The 15,780-nt window shown below is 37.5% G+C and overlaps 1 protein-coding gene and 1 pseudogene across 4 annotated transcripts in view; one reads left to right on the forward strand and one right to left on the reverse strand.

Annotated features, from left to right (window-relative positions):
- The window catches only part of PTPN13 (protein tyrosine phosphatase non-receptor type 13), a 222,244-nt gene that overhangs the window by 85,646 nt on the left and 120,818 nt on the right, over positions 1-15,780 (reverse strand). For all 4 annotated transcript variants that reach the window (XM_023198105.2, XM_023198108.3, XM_023198107.3 and 1 more), the window contains exons 11-14: positions 2,724-2,798; positions 2,427-2,601; positions 737-890; positions 321-459 (exon numbers count right to left, since the gene is read on the reverse strand). In XM_023198105.2, coding sequence (XP_023053873.2) covers positions 321-459; positions 737-890; positions 2,427-2,601; positions 2,724-2,798 — 543 coding nt within the window. The remainder of the gene's footprint in view (positions 1-320; positions 460-736; positions 891-2,426; positions 2,602-2,723; positions 2,799-15,780) is intronic.
- LOC111530877 lies at positions 10,395-12,548 on the forward strand (annotated as a pseudogene).

A 15,780-nucleotide genomic window follows, 5' to 3' on the forward strand; every position in this document is an offset into this window, starting at 1 on the left:
GGATCTCAGCTCACTGCAAGCTCCACCTCCTGGGTTTACGCCATTCTCCTGCCTCAGCCTCCTGAGTAGCTGGGACTACAGGCGCCCGCCACCTCGCCCGGCTAGTTTTTTGTATTTTTTTAGTAGAGACGGGGTTTCACAGGGTTAGCCAGGATGGTCTCGATCTCCTGACCGCGTGATCCGCCCGTCTCGGCCTCCCAAAGTGCTGGGATTACAGGCTTGAGCCACCGCGCCCGGCCGTGAATTATGTTTAGTCATTAACTATGTTAAAGGTAAGAACACCAAACAAAAATGGTCCTGGATAAAAACATAAATCCTACCTCTGGTTGATAATCTCCATACTCAGCCTGGAGAGCCAAGGATGCCAGCAATAAGGAAGTCTCATCATCACAGTGCATCCTTTCCTCCAAAATATCTTTTCGAAGCTGAAGGTAATACTGGTGACATGTCAGAGTATGTCTAAAAAAACAAATACACAGACATCTTGGTCTTTGATTTTGAATACTACAGTGATTTTTATTATAGGCATGTAAGGTTAGTTTCCATGAGTTTATTATTAAGCTTATTATTAAGCTTTTAAGGCATAAGGATTAAATAAACTGTGTTGAAGGAAATATTACTTTTATCATAAAGCAGACATTATCATTGATTGGAATCAAATAATTCAGTATCAGTAAGCAAAGGGTCAAAAGACCAGTGTCCAAAAGGAGCAAAAGAGAAACCCTTGTGTACTCACTGTATTAGACTAACATCATCCACAAAAAATTTAATTCTGAAAAACAAAGTAAAATTAACAGTGGCTTTGGTCTTTTTCTTTGGTTCTTCTTTCCATCCCTCTGGGGCCACTTTGGTTAATTTTAAGTCAGGATCAACAAAGAAATATTCATTATCTAAAACAGAATGAGAAAAATATTCAGATAAAATAAAAACTACTTTAGTGTTTTCTTCTAATTTCTTCACTTTTTGGTCAGACTTGCATAAAAGAGTATCATATGAGAATATAAATACAAGACTGTTAAAAATGTGGCAGGCAGGGAGCTCTGAGACACTCCATTTAGATGGGAGGCAATATGGCCCACTCTTTTAAGAATGGCGGCTCTAAAGACATACAGTCCTAGATTCAACACCTGGCCACAACATTTACTATCTGTATGACACTGGATATATTATTTTACCTCTCTAGACATCAGTTCTCTTGTCTTTAAGATCAGGATAGTGGTAATCCTTGCTTTACAGCATTGTTATAAGGATCAAATGACATAATGAATAAAAACACTTGTTAAAGCACACAGTATATGGTAAACATTTAATAAATATTAGCTAGTACTTATTATTTTTGAGCTACCAGCTGAAACCTGGGAGGAATAACATTCATCACTTTATTTTTTAATGTCATTAGTTAACTATTATTTACTCGCTCCAAATAAAAGAATTAGTCAATACAATTTGATTTGAGCAGAATCTATAAGAAGTTAGGTGTAGTATAAACAGAAATTTGGATGAACTGAATCAGCTTCATGTAGACAATACTGACTGATTAGTCTAAAAGTAAAATTAGTAGTGATAGAACATCAGTAGGTACTAATTGACTATTTATTGGATGAGTCTACAGCATAAATTATTCATTTTTAAGGCACAATAATTCAATAATCTATATTGAGGGAAATATTTCTTTCAGGATACAGAAGATATTATGAGCTTATAGAGTTTTAGGATCCTTTAATCTGTCAGTTGTCATTTATGGTACTTTGCTGTCTAAGCTTTCCAAGTTAAATTCTGAGGTAAACAGGAATCTGAAATATTAAAGAGTAACTTACAAATATAATGATTTATTTAAAAAGGAGACGAATTCCAAAAAGTTTCTTACTGCTCTGGTAACTCTAACTGGTAAGTAGGAGAGGCTTCTACTGAAGCTGTGTCTTAGACCACCGTGGTTATAAACATCATGGAGTTAAGTGGATACAATATTTAAAAGATATGTGAAATAACTAATTTTTAGCCATCATTTGACATTTTAAAAAGTCACTATGATTTTAGGATAGTAGGCTAAATAAATGGATGTGGAAATTCAGAAATAGGGTCTTGCTATATATTCAGACTCAGGATACTAATTTCTAGAGTATACATGTAGCCCATTAACATATAAAATGGTCCCTAAAATATAATTAAAATCTATTTTTATATAACCATAGCAAAAAAATAAAAAAAAAAAAACTTCCCAGTCAGATACAGAAGGTGCCTAACAAACACAGCTATTAAAACAATGAAAATATCTGGGAGAATAAAGGGAGTTCCTAACTCACTTCTACTGACTAGTTCATTTAGTTACTAATTGTCAAAATGAGGTCAGGCATGGTAACAAACATAGGAAGTCAGCTTGTTGCTAAGTTTCTATACTGTACTCTGAATACAAAATGTCTTGGTACCTTTGAGGGTAGCTAAAGCAAACAAATGATGCTCTACTAAGCCAATATGCGCCACAACCATATCAAACACATCTTTACATATAGTTTTGGTATCACAGGTCAGTTCCAGTCTCTGCCCGTTCAGAAGCATTATGTTTACTTTCCTTCGGTTATCCTCATTCTTCCCTTTCTTAGTCTACAATTGAAAAAATAAATGGCATTCATGAAAATAAGCATTATTAAAATTTTAACTGTTTTTTAGCACTAAATTACTGAAATTATTTTCTAAGTGTGACACAAATTGGTTTTATTACTTACAAGAATAGACCGTGGCAAATCCAAAGATATAAATGGTTCAATTGTCATTTTCACAAACTCAGGGCCAAAGAAATTCTGCAAATCACATAAGCAGAATCAATAGTTTTTACTATTTATTCTAGTTTTTTCCTTGAAAGGAAAAATAATGTAACAACAATAAATTACTTATGAAACTATAAAATCACCACATTAGAACTAGGTGATCTAAAAAAAAAGTCGAAGCTTTCATGAAGAAGTATGCTGGAATTTACCAAGAACAGAAATAAATGGAGTATGCCTTACATCAACTTTAAACAAGTTTTTCCCCATCTTTGTTTTCTACTATTGATGCTGATGTCAAAAATAATGCCGGACTTTTATACTGTTTTACAGGGTTTTCACTATTTGGCATCCAGATAGACTCAGACTCAAAAAAAAAAAAATAGTATTCAAGAATAAAGAGTTATTAAGCTCATATAAGGATTTGGTTTAATATTGCTAATGCATGAAGTGATTGAACAGAATCTCATTGTCTTAGAAAGTGACATTCAGCCTAAAATAGATCGTAGGGTAGGTGTGTGGCTCACAACTAATCCCAGTGCTTTGGGAGGCTAAGGCAGGAGGATCACTTGATGCCAGGAGTTTGAGACCAACCTGGGCAACATAGTTAGAACCTGTTTCTACAAAAAATAAAAAAAGTAGCTGGGCACTGTGATGCATGCCTGTAGTTCAGCTACTTAGGAGGCTGAGGCCAGAGGATAACTTGAGCCCAGGAGTTCCAGGCTGCTGTGAGCTATAATCATACCATCGCACTCCAGCCTCGCCAACAAAGTAAGATCCTGCCTCTAAAAAAATTAAAAGTAAACAGACAAAAACAAAAAAAACTGGTCATAGTTAAAAGACATCTACTTTGTGTCTATATATATTTACCTGTAATCACTATCTTGGAACCCTTTGACACTGTACTTTTTGTTTTAAATAGTGGCAACTATGGATAGTATCAGTCACATAGTCTCTGATCCTTGTTAATGTCCCCAGCAAGAAAATATCTCAGGAAATAAAGGACCCATGAGATGGGGAAAGTGGAGTGCAAACTCTGTACTTACTGCTTCTCAATCTACGATTTCCCTTTTCTCCTCTTGTACATTCTGGGGTTTTGGCCAAAGGGGAGAACTAGTTTAGGAGACAACTTAAAACAAGTTAGACTCTGGGTGGGAGAAGGTTTGAGAAAAGACTGAAAGATTATATCTTAATGGGCAAAAGGTAGAATGAAACCAGGGCTAATCTTAAGGCCAGAGGCAGGTGGTTTGTGTGTATGTGTAGGTGTGTGCTTGAACTAATGGATGTTACCAGAGTTTCATTTTTGTTGGTTTCTTCTTTGCATTTGGTTGTACAGCGCATTGATTGTTTGGTGTAGGAATTCTATTCAATTTAATTGACTGTGTAACATGTGACAGATAACATTTATGTAAAAGTAAAAGTTTAACATAAGTGGCTTATTAATATTCAACGAACCAATAGGACACATTTTAAGCAAGAATAGAAATAGAGTAGAAAGAATGAAAGTGGAAGACAGCCGAATAGGAAGAGCTCCAGTCTGCAGCTCCCAGCGTGATCGACACAGAAGATGGGTGATTTCTGCATTTCCAACTGAGGTACCTGGTACATCTCATAGGGATTGGTTGGACAGTGGGTGCAGCCCTCGGGGGCAAGCTGAAGCTGGTGGGGAGGGGGGTGTTGCCTCACCCAGGAAGCCCAAGGAGTAGGGGGATTTCCTTTTCCTAACCAAGGGAAGCTGAGACAAACTGTACCTGGAACAACAGAACACTCCCATCCAAATACTGCACTTTGCCCACAGTCTTAGCAACCAGCAGACCAGGAGATTTTCTCCCGTTCCTGGCTCGACAGGTCCCACAACCATGGAGCCTTGCTCACTGCTGGCGCAGCAGTCTGAGATCAACTTGAAGGCTGCAGCCTGGTGGGGGATGTCCGCCATTGCTGAGGCTTGAGTAGGTAAACAAAGCGGCCGGGAAGCTCATACTGGGTAGAGCCCATTGCAGCTCAGCAAGGCCTGCTGCCTCTATAGACTCCACCTCTGTGGGCAGGGCATAGCAGAACAAAAGGCAGCAGAAAATTCTGCAGACTTAAACATTCCTGTCTGGCAGCTCTGAAGAGAGCAGTGGTTCTCCCAGCATGGCATTTGAGCTCTGGGAACGGGTCCTTGACCCTCCCATAGCCTAACCGGGAGACACCTCCCAGTAGGGGCTGACAGATGCCTCATACAGTTGGGTGCCCCTCTGGGACAAAACTTCCAGAGGAAGGATCAGGCAGCAATATTTGCTGTTCTGCAGCATCCACTGGTGATACCCAGGCAAACAGGGTCTGGAGTGGACCTCCAGCACACTCCAAAAGACCTGCAGCTGAGGGATCTATTAGAAGAAAAACTAACAAACAGAAAGAAATAGCATCAATATCAACAAAAAAAGGACATCTACAACAAACCCCATCTGTAGGTCACCAACATCAAAGACCAAAGGTAGATAAAACCACAAAGATGGGGAGAAACCAGAGCAGAAAAGCTGGAAATTCTAAAAACCAGAGTGCCTCTTCTCCTCCAAAGGATCGCAGCTCCTCACCAGCAACAGAACAAAGCTGGATGGAGAATGACTTTGACAAGTTGACAGAAGTAGGCTTCAGAACCTTGGTAATAACAAACTTTGAGCTAAAGGAGCATGTTCAAACCCATTGCAAGGAAGCTAAAAACCTTGCAGAAAGGTTAGATGAATGGCTAACTAGAATAAACAGTGTAGGGAAGACCTTAAAAGACCTGATAGAACTGAAAACCACGGCACAAGAACTTCGTGATACATGCACAAGCTTCATTAGTTGATTTGATCAAGTGGAAGAAAGGGTATCACTGATTGAAGATCAAATTAATGAAATAAAGCGAGAAGGCAAGTTTACAGAAAAAAAGAGTAAAAAGAAACAAACAAAGCCTCTAAGAAATATGGGACTATGTGAAAAGATCAAATCTACGTATGACTTTCCGGTGTACCAGAAAGTGATGGGGAGAATGGAAGCAAGTTGGAAAACACTCTTCAGGATATTATTCAGGAGAACTTCCCCAGCCTAGCAAGGCAGGCCAACATTCAAATTCAGGAAATAAAGAGAACACCACAAAGATACTCCTTGAGAAGAACAATCCCAAGACACATAATTGTCACATTCACCAAGGTTGAAATGAAGGAAAAAATGTTAAGGCCAGACAGAGAGAAAGGTCAGGTTACCCACAAAGGGAAGCCTAACAGACTAACAGCAGATCTCTCTGCAGAAACCCTACAAGCCAGAAGAGAGTGGTGGCCAATATTCAATATTCTTAAAGAAAAGAATTTTCAACCCAGAATTTCATATCCAGCCAAACTAAGCTTCATAAGTGAAGGAGAAATAAATTCCTTTACAGATAAGCAAATGCTGAGAGATTTTTGTCACCACCAGGCCTGCCTTACAAGGGCTCCTGAAGGAAGCACTAAACATGGAAAGGAACAACCGGTACCAGCCACTGCAAAAACAGGCCAAATTGTAAAAACCATCGATGCTATGAAAAAATTGCCTCAATTAATGGGCAAAATGACCAGATAACATCATAATGACAGGATCAAATTCACACATAACAATATTAACCTTAAATGTAAATGGGCTAAATGCCCCAATTAAAAGATACAAAGTGGCAAATTGGATAAAGAGTCAAGACTCATTGGTGTGCTATATTCAGGAGACCCATCTCACATGCAGAGATACACATAGGCTCAAAATAAAGGGATGGAGGAAGATCTACTAAGCAAATGGAAAGCAAACAAACAAACAAACAAACAAACAAAAAAGTGGGGGTTGCAATCCTAGTCTCTGATAAAACAAACTTTAAACCAACAAAGATCAAAAGAGATAAAGAAGGCCATTACATAATGGTAAAGGGATCAACTCAACAAGAAGAGCTAAATATCCTAAATATATATGCACCCAAGACAGGAGCACCCAGATTCATAAAGCAAGTCTTTAGAGACCTACAAAGAGACTTAGACACCCATACAACAATAATGGGAGACTTTAATACCCCACTGTCAATATTAGATCAATGAGACAGAAGGTTAACAAGGATATCAAGGACTTAAACTCAGCTCTGCAACAAGTGGACCTAATAGACATCTACAGAACTCTCCACCCCAAATCAACAGAATATACATTCTTCTCAGCACCACATTGCACTTATTCTAAAATTGACCACATAATTGGAAGTAAAGCACTCCTCAGCAAATGTAAAAGAACAGAAATCACAACAAACTGTCTCTCAGACCACAGTGCGATCAAATTAGAACTCAGGATTAAGAAACTCACCCAAAACCACACAACTGCAAGGAAACTGAACAACCTGCTCCTGAATGACTACTGGGTAGATAACGAAATGAAGGCAGAAATAAAGATGTTCTTTGAAACCAATGAGAACAAAGACTCAGTGTACCAGAATCTCTGGGACATATTTAAAGCAGTGTGTAGAGGGAAATTTATAGCACTAAATGCCCACAAGAAAAAGCAGAAAAGATCTAAAATCGACACCCTAACATCACAATTAAAAGAACTAGAGAAGCAAGAGGAAACACATTCAAAAGCTAGCAGAAGACAAGAAATAACTAAGATCAGAGGAGAACTGCAGGAGACAGAGACACAAAAAACCCTTCAAAAAACTCAATGAATCCAGGAGCTAGTTTTTTGTAAAGATCAACAAAATAGACCGCTAGCAAGAGTAATAAAGAAGAAAAGAGAGAAGAATCAAATAGACGTAATAAAAAATGATAAAGGGATATCACCACTGACCCCACAGAAATACAAACCACCATCAGAGAATACTATAAACACTTCAATGCAAATAAACTAGAAGACCTAGAAGAAATGGATAAATTCCTGGACACATACACTCTCCTAAGACTAAACTGGGAAGAACTTGAATCCCTAAATAGACTAATAACAGGCTCTGAAATCGAGGCAATAATTAACAGCCTACCAACCAAAAAAAGTCCAGGACCAGATGGATTTACAGCCAAATTCTACCAGAGGTAAAAGGAGGAGCTGGTACCATTCCTTCTGAAACTATTCCAATCAACAGAAAAAGAGGGAATCCTCCCTAACTCATTTTATGAGGCCAACATCATGCTGATACCAAAGCCTGGCAGAGACACAACAAAAAAAGAGAATTTTAGACCAATATCTCTGATGAACATCGATGCAAAAATCCTTAATAAAATACTAGCAAACCGAATCCAGCAGCACATCAAAAAGCTTATCCACCATGATGATCAAGTCGGCTTCATCCCTGGGATACAAGGCTGGTTCAACATATGCAAATCAATAAATGTAATCCATCACATAAACAGAATCAATGACAAAAACCACATGATTATCTCAATAGATGCAGAAAAGGCCTTCAACACAATCAGCCCTTCATTCTAAAAACTCTCAATAAACTAGGTATTGATGGAACCTACCTCAAAATAATAAATGCTATTTATGACAAACCCACTGCCAGTATCACACTAAATGAGCAAAAACTGGAAGCATTCCCTTTGAAAACTGACACAAGACAGCGATGCCCTCTCTCCCCACTCCTATTCAACATAGTGTTGGAAGTTCTGGCCAAGGCAATCAGGCAAGAGAAGGAAATAAAGGTATTCAACTAGGAAAAGAGGAAGTCAAATAGTCCCTGTTTGCAGATGATATAATTGGATATTTAGAAAACCCACTGTCTCAGCCCAAAATCTCCTGAAGCTGATAAACAACTTCAGCAAAGTCTCAGGATACAAAACCAATGTGCAAAAATCACAAACATTCCTATACACCAATAACAGACAAAGAGCCAAATCATAGTGAACTCCCATTCACAATAGCTACAAAGAGAATAAAATACCTAGGAATCCAACTTACAAGGGATGTGAAGGACCTCTTCAAGCAGAACAACAAACCACTGCTCAATGAAATAAAAGAGGACACAAATAAACGGAAGAATATTCCATGCTCATGAATAGGAAGAATCAATATCGTGAAAATGGCCATACTGCCCAAGGCAATTTGTATTCAATGCCATCCCCATCAGGCTGCCAATGACTTTCTTCACAGAATTGGAAAAAACTATTTTAAAGTTCATATGGAACCAAAAAAGAGCCCGCATAGTGAAGACAATCCTAAGCAAAAAGAACAAAACAGGAGGCATCACGCTACCTGACTTCAAACTATACTACAAGGCTACAGTAACCAAAACAGCATGGTACTGGTACCAAAACAGATATATAGACCAATGGAACAGAACAGAGGTCTCAGAAATAATACCACACATCTACAACCATCTGATCTTTGACAAACCTGACAGAAACAAGAAATGGGGAAAGCATTCCCTATTTAATAAATGGTGCTGGGAAAACTGGCTAGCCATATGTAGAAAGTTGAAACTGGATCCCTTCCTTACATCATATACAAAAATTAATTCAAGATGGATTAAAGAGTTAAATGTTAGACCTAAAGCCATAAAAATCCAGAAGAAAACCTAGGCAATACCATTCAGGACACAGGGATGGGTAAGGACTTCATGACTAAAACACCAAAAGCAATGGCAACAAAAGCCAAAATTGACAAATAGGATCTAATTAAATTAAAGAGCTTCTGCACAGCAAAAGAAACTAGCATCTGAGTAAACAGGCAATCTACTGAATGGGAGAAAATTTTTGCAATCTATCCATCTGACAAAAGGCTAATATCCAGAATCTACAGAGAACTTCAATAAATTTACAAGAAAAAAACAAACAACCCCATCAAAAGTAGGCAAAGGATATGAAGAGACACTTCTCAAAATAAGACATTTGTCTTCGCCCTCTCTCGCAGGTCGGGGTTACATGGCGGTGACTGTGGCAAAGCGAGAGCCTCGGAGACGCCGCTGCCGCCAGCACAGCCGGAGACCTGAGCCGACACTAGGGGCTCTCAGCAAGCCCCATACTCTCTCGATGAGTCAGAAAAGTTTCGTTGTATCAGAGTAAGATGGATGGGAGCTTTGATTGTGATTGTGGTGAAATGGAGCCACCTGATCACGAACAAAAGACATCTTCTGTTAATCAACAACTGCCACGGCTTCCTGTTGAAATAAATATATAGCAACAAAGGAAGAAAAGAAGCAAAACAGAAATAGTGCTTATCAGCACCTTAGAACGATGCTGCTTAGGACCAATCCAACACTGAATGTATCTTCACTGTGAGGAGAATGTTCATAGAAGCCTGTTGTGTGCATATTTATTCACATTTTTGTTAAATGTTAAATCGTTTAGCAAGGTAATTTGAGTGTACAGCATGTCATTTCATTCCGTTTGAGTTTCTTGTTTTCTTTAAATGTCTGCAGAGTTGCTGCCCCTTTCTTGAGCTATGAGTACTGCAATCTTTTTAATTCTCAATATGAGTAGAGCTTTTTGAGCTTTAAATCTAAGGGGAATACAACAGGCCTGTCTGGCATATGCAATGAACATCAAGAAACCATCTTGCTGTGGAAGCATAATTATTTTTCTTCTCCCTTTTTGAAAGATCTTTCCTTTTGATGCCAGTTTTCTTCCTTGTTTACACAAGTTCAATTAGAAGGGAAAAGGCAATAGTAAGGGTTTCAAAATGGCAGAGAAATTTGAAAGTCTCATGAAGATTCATGGTTTTGATCTGGGTTCTAGGTATATGGACTTAAAACGACTGGTTGTGAAGGCAATGGCTTGGTTTCTTCTGCTGTAGACAATGACTGTGACAGAAGAGTAGCCATCAAGAAAATTGCCCTTACTGATCCCTAGAGTATCAAACATGCTCTACGTGAAATCAAAATTATTAGAAGACTTGACCATAATAACACTGTGAAAGTGTTTGAAATTCTTGGTCCCAGTGGAAGCCAATTAATAGACGATGTGGGCTCTCTTACGGAACTGAACAGTGTTTACATTGCTCAGGAGTACATGGAGACAGACTTGGCTAATGTGCTGGAGCAGGGCCCTCTACTGGAAGAGCATGCCAGGCTGTTCATGTATCAGCTGCTAGGGGGGCTCAAGTATATTCATTCTGCAAATGTACTGCACAGAGATCTCAAACCAGCTAATTTTTTCATCAATACTGAAGACTTGGTGCTGAAGATAGGTGACTCTGGTCTTGCATGGATCATGGATCCTCATTATTCCCAAAAGGGTCATCTTTCTGAAGGATTGGTTACTAAATGGTACAGATCTCCACATCTTTTACTTTCTCCTAATAATTACACTAAAGCCATTGACATGTGGGCTGCAGCCTGCATTCTTTGCTGAAATGCTGACTGGTAAAACCTTTTTGCAGGTGCACATGAACTTGAACAGATGCAACTCATTTTAGAATCTATTCCTGTTGTACATGAGGAAGATCATCAGGAGCTTCTCAGCATAATTCCAGTTTACATTAGAAATGACATGACTGAGTCACACAAACCTTTAACTCAGCTGCTTCCAGGAATCAGTCGAGAAGCACTGGATTTCCTGGAACAAATTTTGATATTTAGCCCCATGGATTGGTTAACAGCAGAAGAAGCGCTCTCCCATCCTTACATGAGCATATATTCTTTTCCAATGGATGAGCCAATTTCAAGCCATCCTTTTCATATTGAAGATGAAGTTGATGATATTTTGCTTATGGATGAAACTCACAGTCACATTTATAACTGGGAAAGGTACCATGATTGTCAGTTTTCAGAGCATGATTGGCCTATACATAACAACTTTGATATTGATGAAGTTCAGCTTGATCCAAGAGCTCTGCCCGATGTCACTGATGAAGAAGAAGTACAAGTTGATCCCTGGAAATACTTGGAGGGAGATTGGGAAAAGTATCTGAAGGATCCTGCTTTTGATACCAATTACTCTACTGAGGCTTGTTGGCAATACTCAGATCATCATGAAAACAAATATTGTTATCTGGAGTGTAGCCATACTTGTAACTACAAAACGAGCTCATCATCATATTTAGATAACTTAGTTTGGAGAGAGAGTGAAGTTAACCATTACTATGAACCCAAGCTTATTATAGATCTTTCCAATTGGAAAGAAAGAAAAGAAAAATCCGATAAGAAAGGCAAATCAAAATGTGAAAGGAATGCATTGGTTAAAGCCCAGATAGCACTAGAGGAAGCATCACAGCAAATGGCTGGAAAAGAAAGGGAAAAGAATCAGGGATTTGAATTTGATTCCTTTATTACAGGAACTATTCAAATTAGTTCCCAGGATGAGCCTGCTGATGTTGATAAATTAAATGACTTGAATAGCTCAGTGTCCCAACTAGAATTGAAAAGTTTGATATCAAAGTCAGTAAGCTGAGAAAAACAGGAAAAAGGAATGACAAATGTGGCTCAATTAGAAGCCTTGTACCACTCTTCTTGGGACAGCCAGTTGTAAGTGATGGGGAGGACTGTTTTCTCATAAATCAGTTTTGTGAAGTAAGGAAGGATGAACAAGTTGAGAAGGAAAACACACTAGTTACTTGGACAAGTTCTCTAGCAGGAAAGAAGATACTGAAATGCTAGAAACTGAGCCAGTAGAAGATGGGAGGCTTGGGGAGAAAGGACATGAGGAAGGATTTCTGAACAACAGTGGGGAGTTCCTCTTTAACAAGTAGCTCCAGTCCATAGACATCCCACAGTTTCACAGTCCAGCTGGGTCACCACTTAAGTCAATACAGTCCACATTAATACCTTCTGCTATGAAATCTTCCCCTCAAATTCCTCATAAAACATACAGTAGCATTCTGAAACATCTGAACTAAAACACTCAGCAGACATTTATCTTTGTATTCTTCATGAAATGTGTTTTGTCTTCTTTTATTACTAGTGTTTAAGTCATTTTTTACTTGAATCAGATGGTGTCATTTAGTAAGGATTTTATGAGTTATTGGTTTTTAAAATCCAAACTTCCTTTTTCTACATGTGAGATAATTTTCATTTTAACTGGCATGTCATTTGCACACAAAAATAAAGACTAGAGCAAAATAACGTAACACGGGAGGAGAAAAGAAATGCACTAAGTAAAGAACATTCTCTCATAGAACAATGATCTGTTTTACAGGAAACAAACCTTGCCTTGAAATTTACACAGTGAGACTGTACATAATTGCATGAAAATAGCTATTTTTTTCTAAGACATTTTTCATTCATGAGTATTTTCAAGTTGTTCATACTGTACACATTTCTTAAAATACATGATACCAGCAACAAGTGAAAATGAATGCCGAATTAGGTACACATGTGTTATCTACCACAAGGTAACAAGAGTATGTGGCAAAACATATACCACTCATAGTGCTTCACAAAATGCACTTCTATTTAGCCAGTGTTTATTGCAGTAAACTATTCTTAATAAAACTCATTCACTGTTTATAAATGTTCTGGTATGCATTCTTTATAGTAAAGTGTTAATACATCACATCTTATTTATTTTAGCAAATCAGTATATTTTCTGTATTTAATTATAAAAATTGGCTTAGTTTTTAAAACTTATTTGTAAATACACTTTTTCCATTTGTCACTATGGTTTGTTGCCTACCTAGCTGAATCTATAATGTCAGCTTATCCTAAGGCTGTCCACGTACTTAATTTACTTAAGTGTTCATTTCAAGTGACGTGCTCACTGTGTGTAGGAATTTGTATTTTGGAGGTGCTTGATCTATCTACAAAGAAAAATTATTTGGGAATTACTTTATTATAAAATGCTCCTAGAAGTCTTAATTGTGCTTGTTTTTTAAAAAAACGAATGTTAGACTTGTGTGCATGGAAGTAATTAAGGTGCATCATTATTGTAGTTTGAAAGTTGTACATGATAAGACATTTTGTTTTTACTGTATGTTTTTACTGAATGATCTATTCCCCATCCCAAGGCAAGCATGAATAAAATTAGGTTAAATGTAAAAAAAAAAAGAAGACATTTATGCAGCCAACAGACACATGAAAAAATGCTCATCATCACTAGTCATCAGAGAAATGCAAATCAAAAACACAATGAGATACCATCTCATGCCAATTAGAATGGTGATCATTACAAAGTCAGAAAACAACAGATGCTGGAGAGGATGTGGAGAAATAGGAACGCTTTTACACTGTTGGTGGGAGTGTAAAGTAGTTCAACCTTTGTGGAAGACAGTGTGGCGATAACTCAAGAATCTAGAACTAGAAATACCATTTGACCCAGCCATCCCAATCCTGGGTCTATACCCAAAGGATTATAAATCATGCTACTATAAAGACACATGCACACGTATGTTTATTACAGCACTATTCACGATAGCAAAGACTTGGAACCAACCCAAATGTCCAACTGGATAAAGAAAATGTGGCACATATACACTATGGAATACTATGCAGCTATAAAAAAGGATGAGTTAATGTCCTTTGCAGGGACATGGATGAAGCTGGAAACCATCATTCTCAGGAAACTATCACAAGGACAGAAAACCAAACATTACATGTTCTCACTCATGGGTGGGAACTGAACAATAAGAACACTTGGACACAGGGCAGGGAACATCACACACCAGGGCCTTTCAGGGGGTGGGGAGCTGGGGGAGGGATAGCATTAGGAGAAACACCTAATGTAAAATGACGAGTTGATGGGTGCAGCAAACCAACATGACACATGTATACCTATGTAACAAACCTGCACATTGTGCACATGTCCCCCAGAACTTAAAGTATATATATAAAAGAAGAATGAAAGTGGTCTGCCATGGGAAACACAGAATCTAATAAAGATCAACTATGGCAATAGGGTATGAAGAAGTTAAGATGAGTCTTCACCAAAAGAAAAAAAAATCCTAAAAATTTATGTTTTGGGAAAGAATATTAATTTAAACTGTACTTCCAAACCCCATTACCCTTTTCGGCCTCAAAAATAAAACCTCCAGCTCTTTTCAGAAAAAACACTATGTAGTCCTTTAATGACCAGTAGTTCAAATTATCTAATCACTGACACAGAATATCTCTGATGAAGAAATGTTTTGTTTGAAATAGCTAGAAATTGACTGCCCAAGAAAGGAAACAGGTTTTTAGCAAAATGACATATAACAGTGGCATGCTATAAAGGTATGATCTATAATTTATGAATTGTGAATGAACTAAAGTCTAGCTTAGCTCTCTAAAACTAAGGTTTAGGAAAAAGGGGTGTATATGTATGTGCCATTTGTGCTGCTCACTGAATTATTATATTGGAAGCCCACACTATATATTGTATGACATCCTACCTATTACTTAGTTTTGATGTAGATATTGGTAATAAATTGATGAAACTTTATTGAGTTTCTTCCTTTTGCCTGAAATATGTTCAGTTACATTTTATTGGAATCTAAAAACTTCAAAAATTGGATAGCAATCCAATTCCACATTTTAAAAATTAGCACAATGAGGAATAAAGAGGTTTTAAAATTTACATGAAGTCATATAACAGCATCATAAGGAATAGAATACATGTCTTCCAATTTGTAGTTCAATGCAATTTTCACCACCCAACAGTTTTTTCTCCTTAGAGAAAAAATTTCTCTAAGGAAATTTTTTCCTTTCTTAAGGAAATTTGAATTCTATTAACTTCAGAGCATACAAATGTGCTTTTAAGATAATTCTCTGAAGCAAAGAACAGAAAATGAAAATAGTATAGGGTAATATAATTTCTTAGTGCAGAATTAAAAAGAAAAAATCATTCTAGATTTTACCAGGTTTACTATTATTTATTTTGCTTTTGAAGAATTATTTTAAACTAACATTACAAATAAAATATTGCTTCACCTTTCAAGTTGGTGATAGTAAAAAAGAATGATAATATCCAGAATAGGTAAGAATATGAAGAAACAGGCACGATCATAGTAAGAAAAATCTGGCACAAACTTTTGGAAGGGTAATTTGACAATATGTATCAAATGTCTTAAATGGTGTCTGCCTTTGACTAGGCTATTTTGCTTGGAGAAAGTTAACTGCAATGAGTTAGCTATAGGGATGTTCATTAAAGCATCTGTC

This window comes from Piliocolobus tephrosceles, chromosome 3 (assembly GCF_002776525.5).
Source record: "Piliocolobus tephrosceles isolate RC106 chromosome 3, ASM277652v3, whole genome shotgun sequence".
Classification (NCBI taxonomy): domain Eukaryota; kingdom Metazoa; phylum Chordata; class Mammalia; order Primates; family Cercopithecidae; genus Piliocolobus; species Piliocolobus tephrosceles.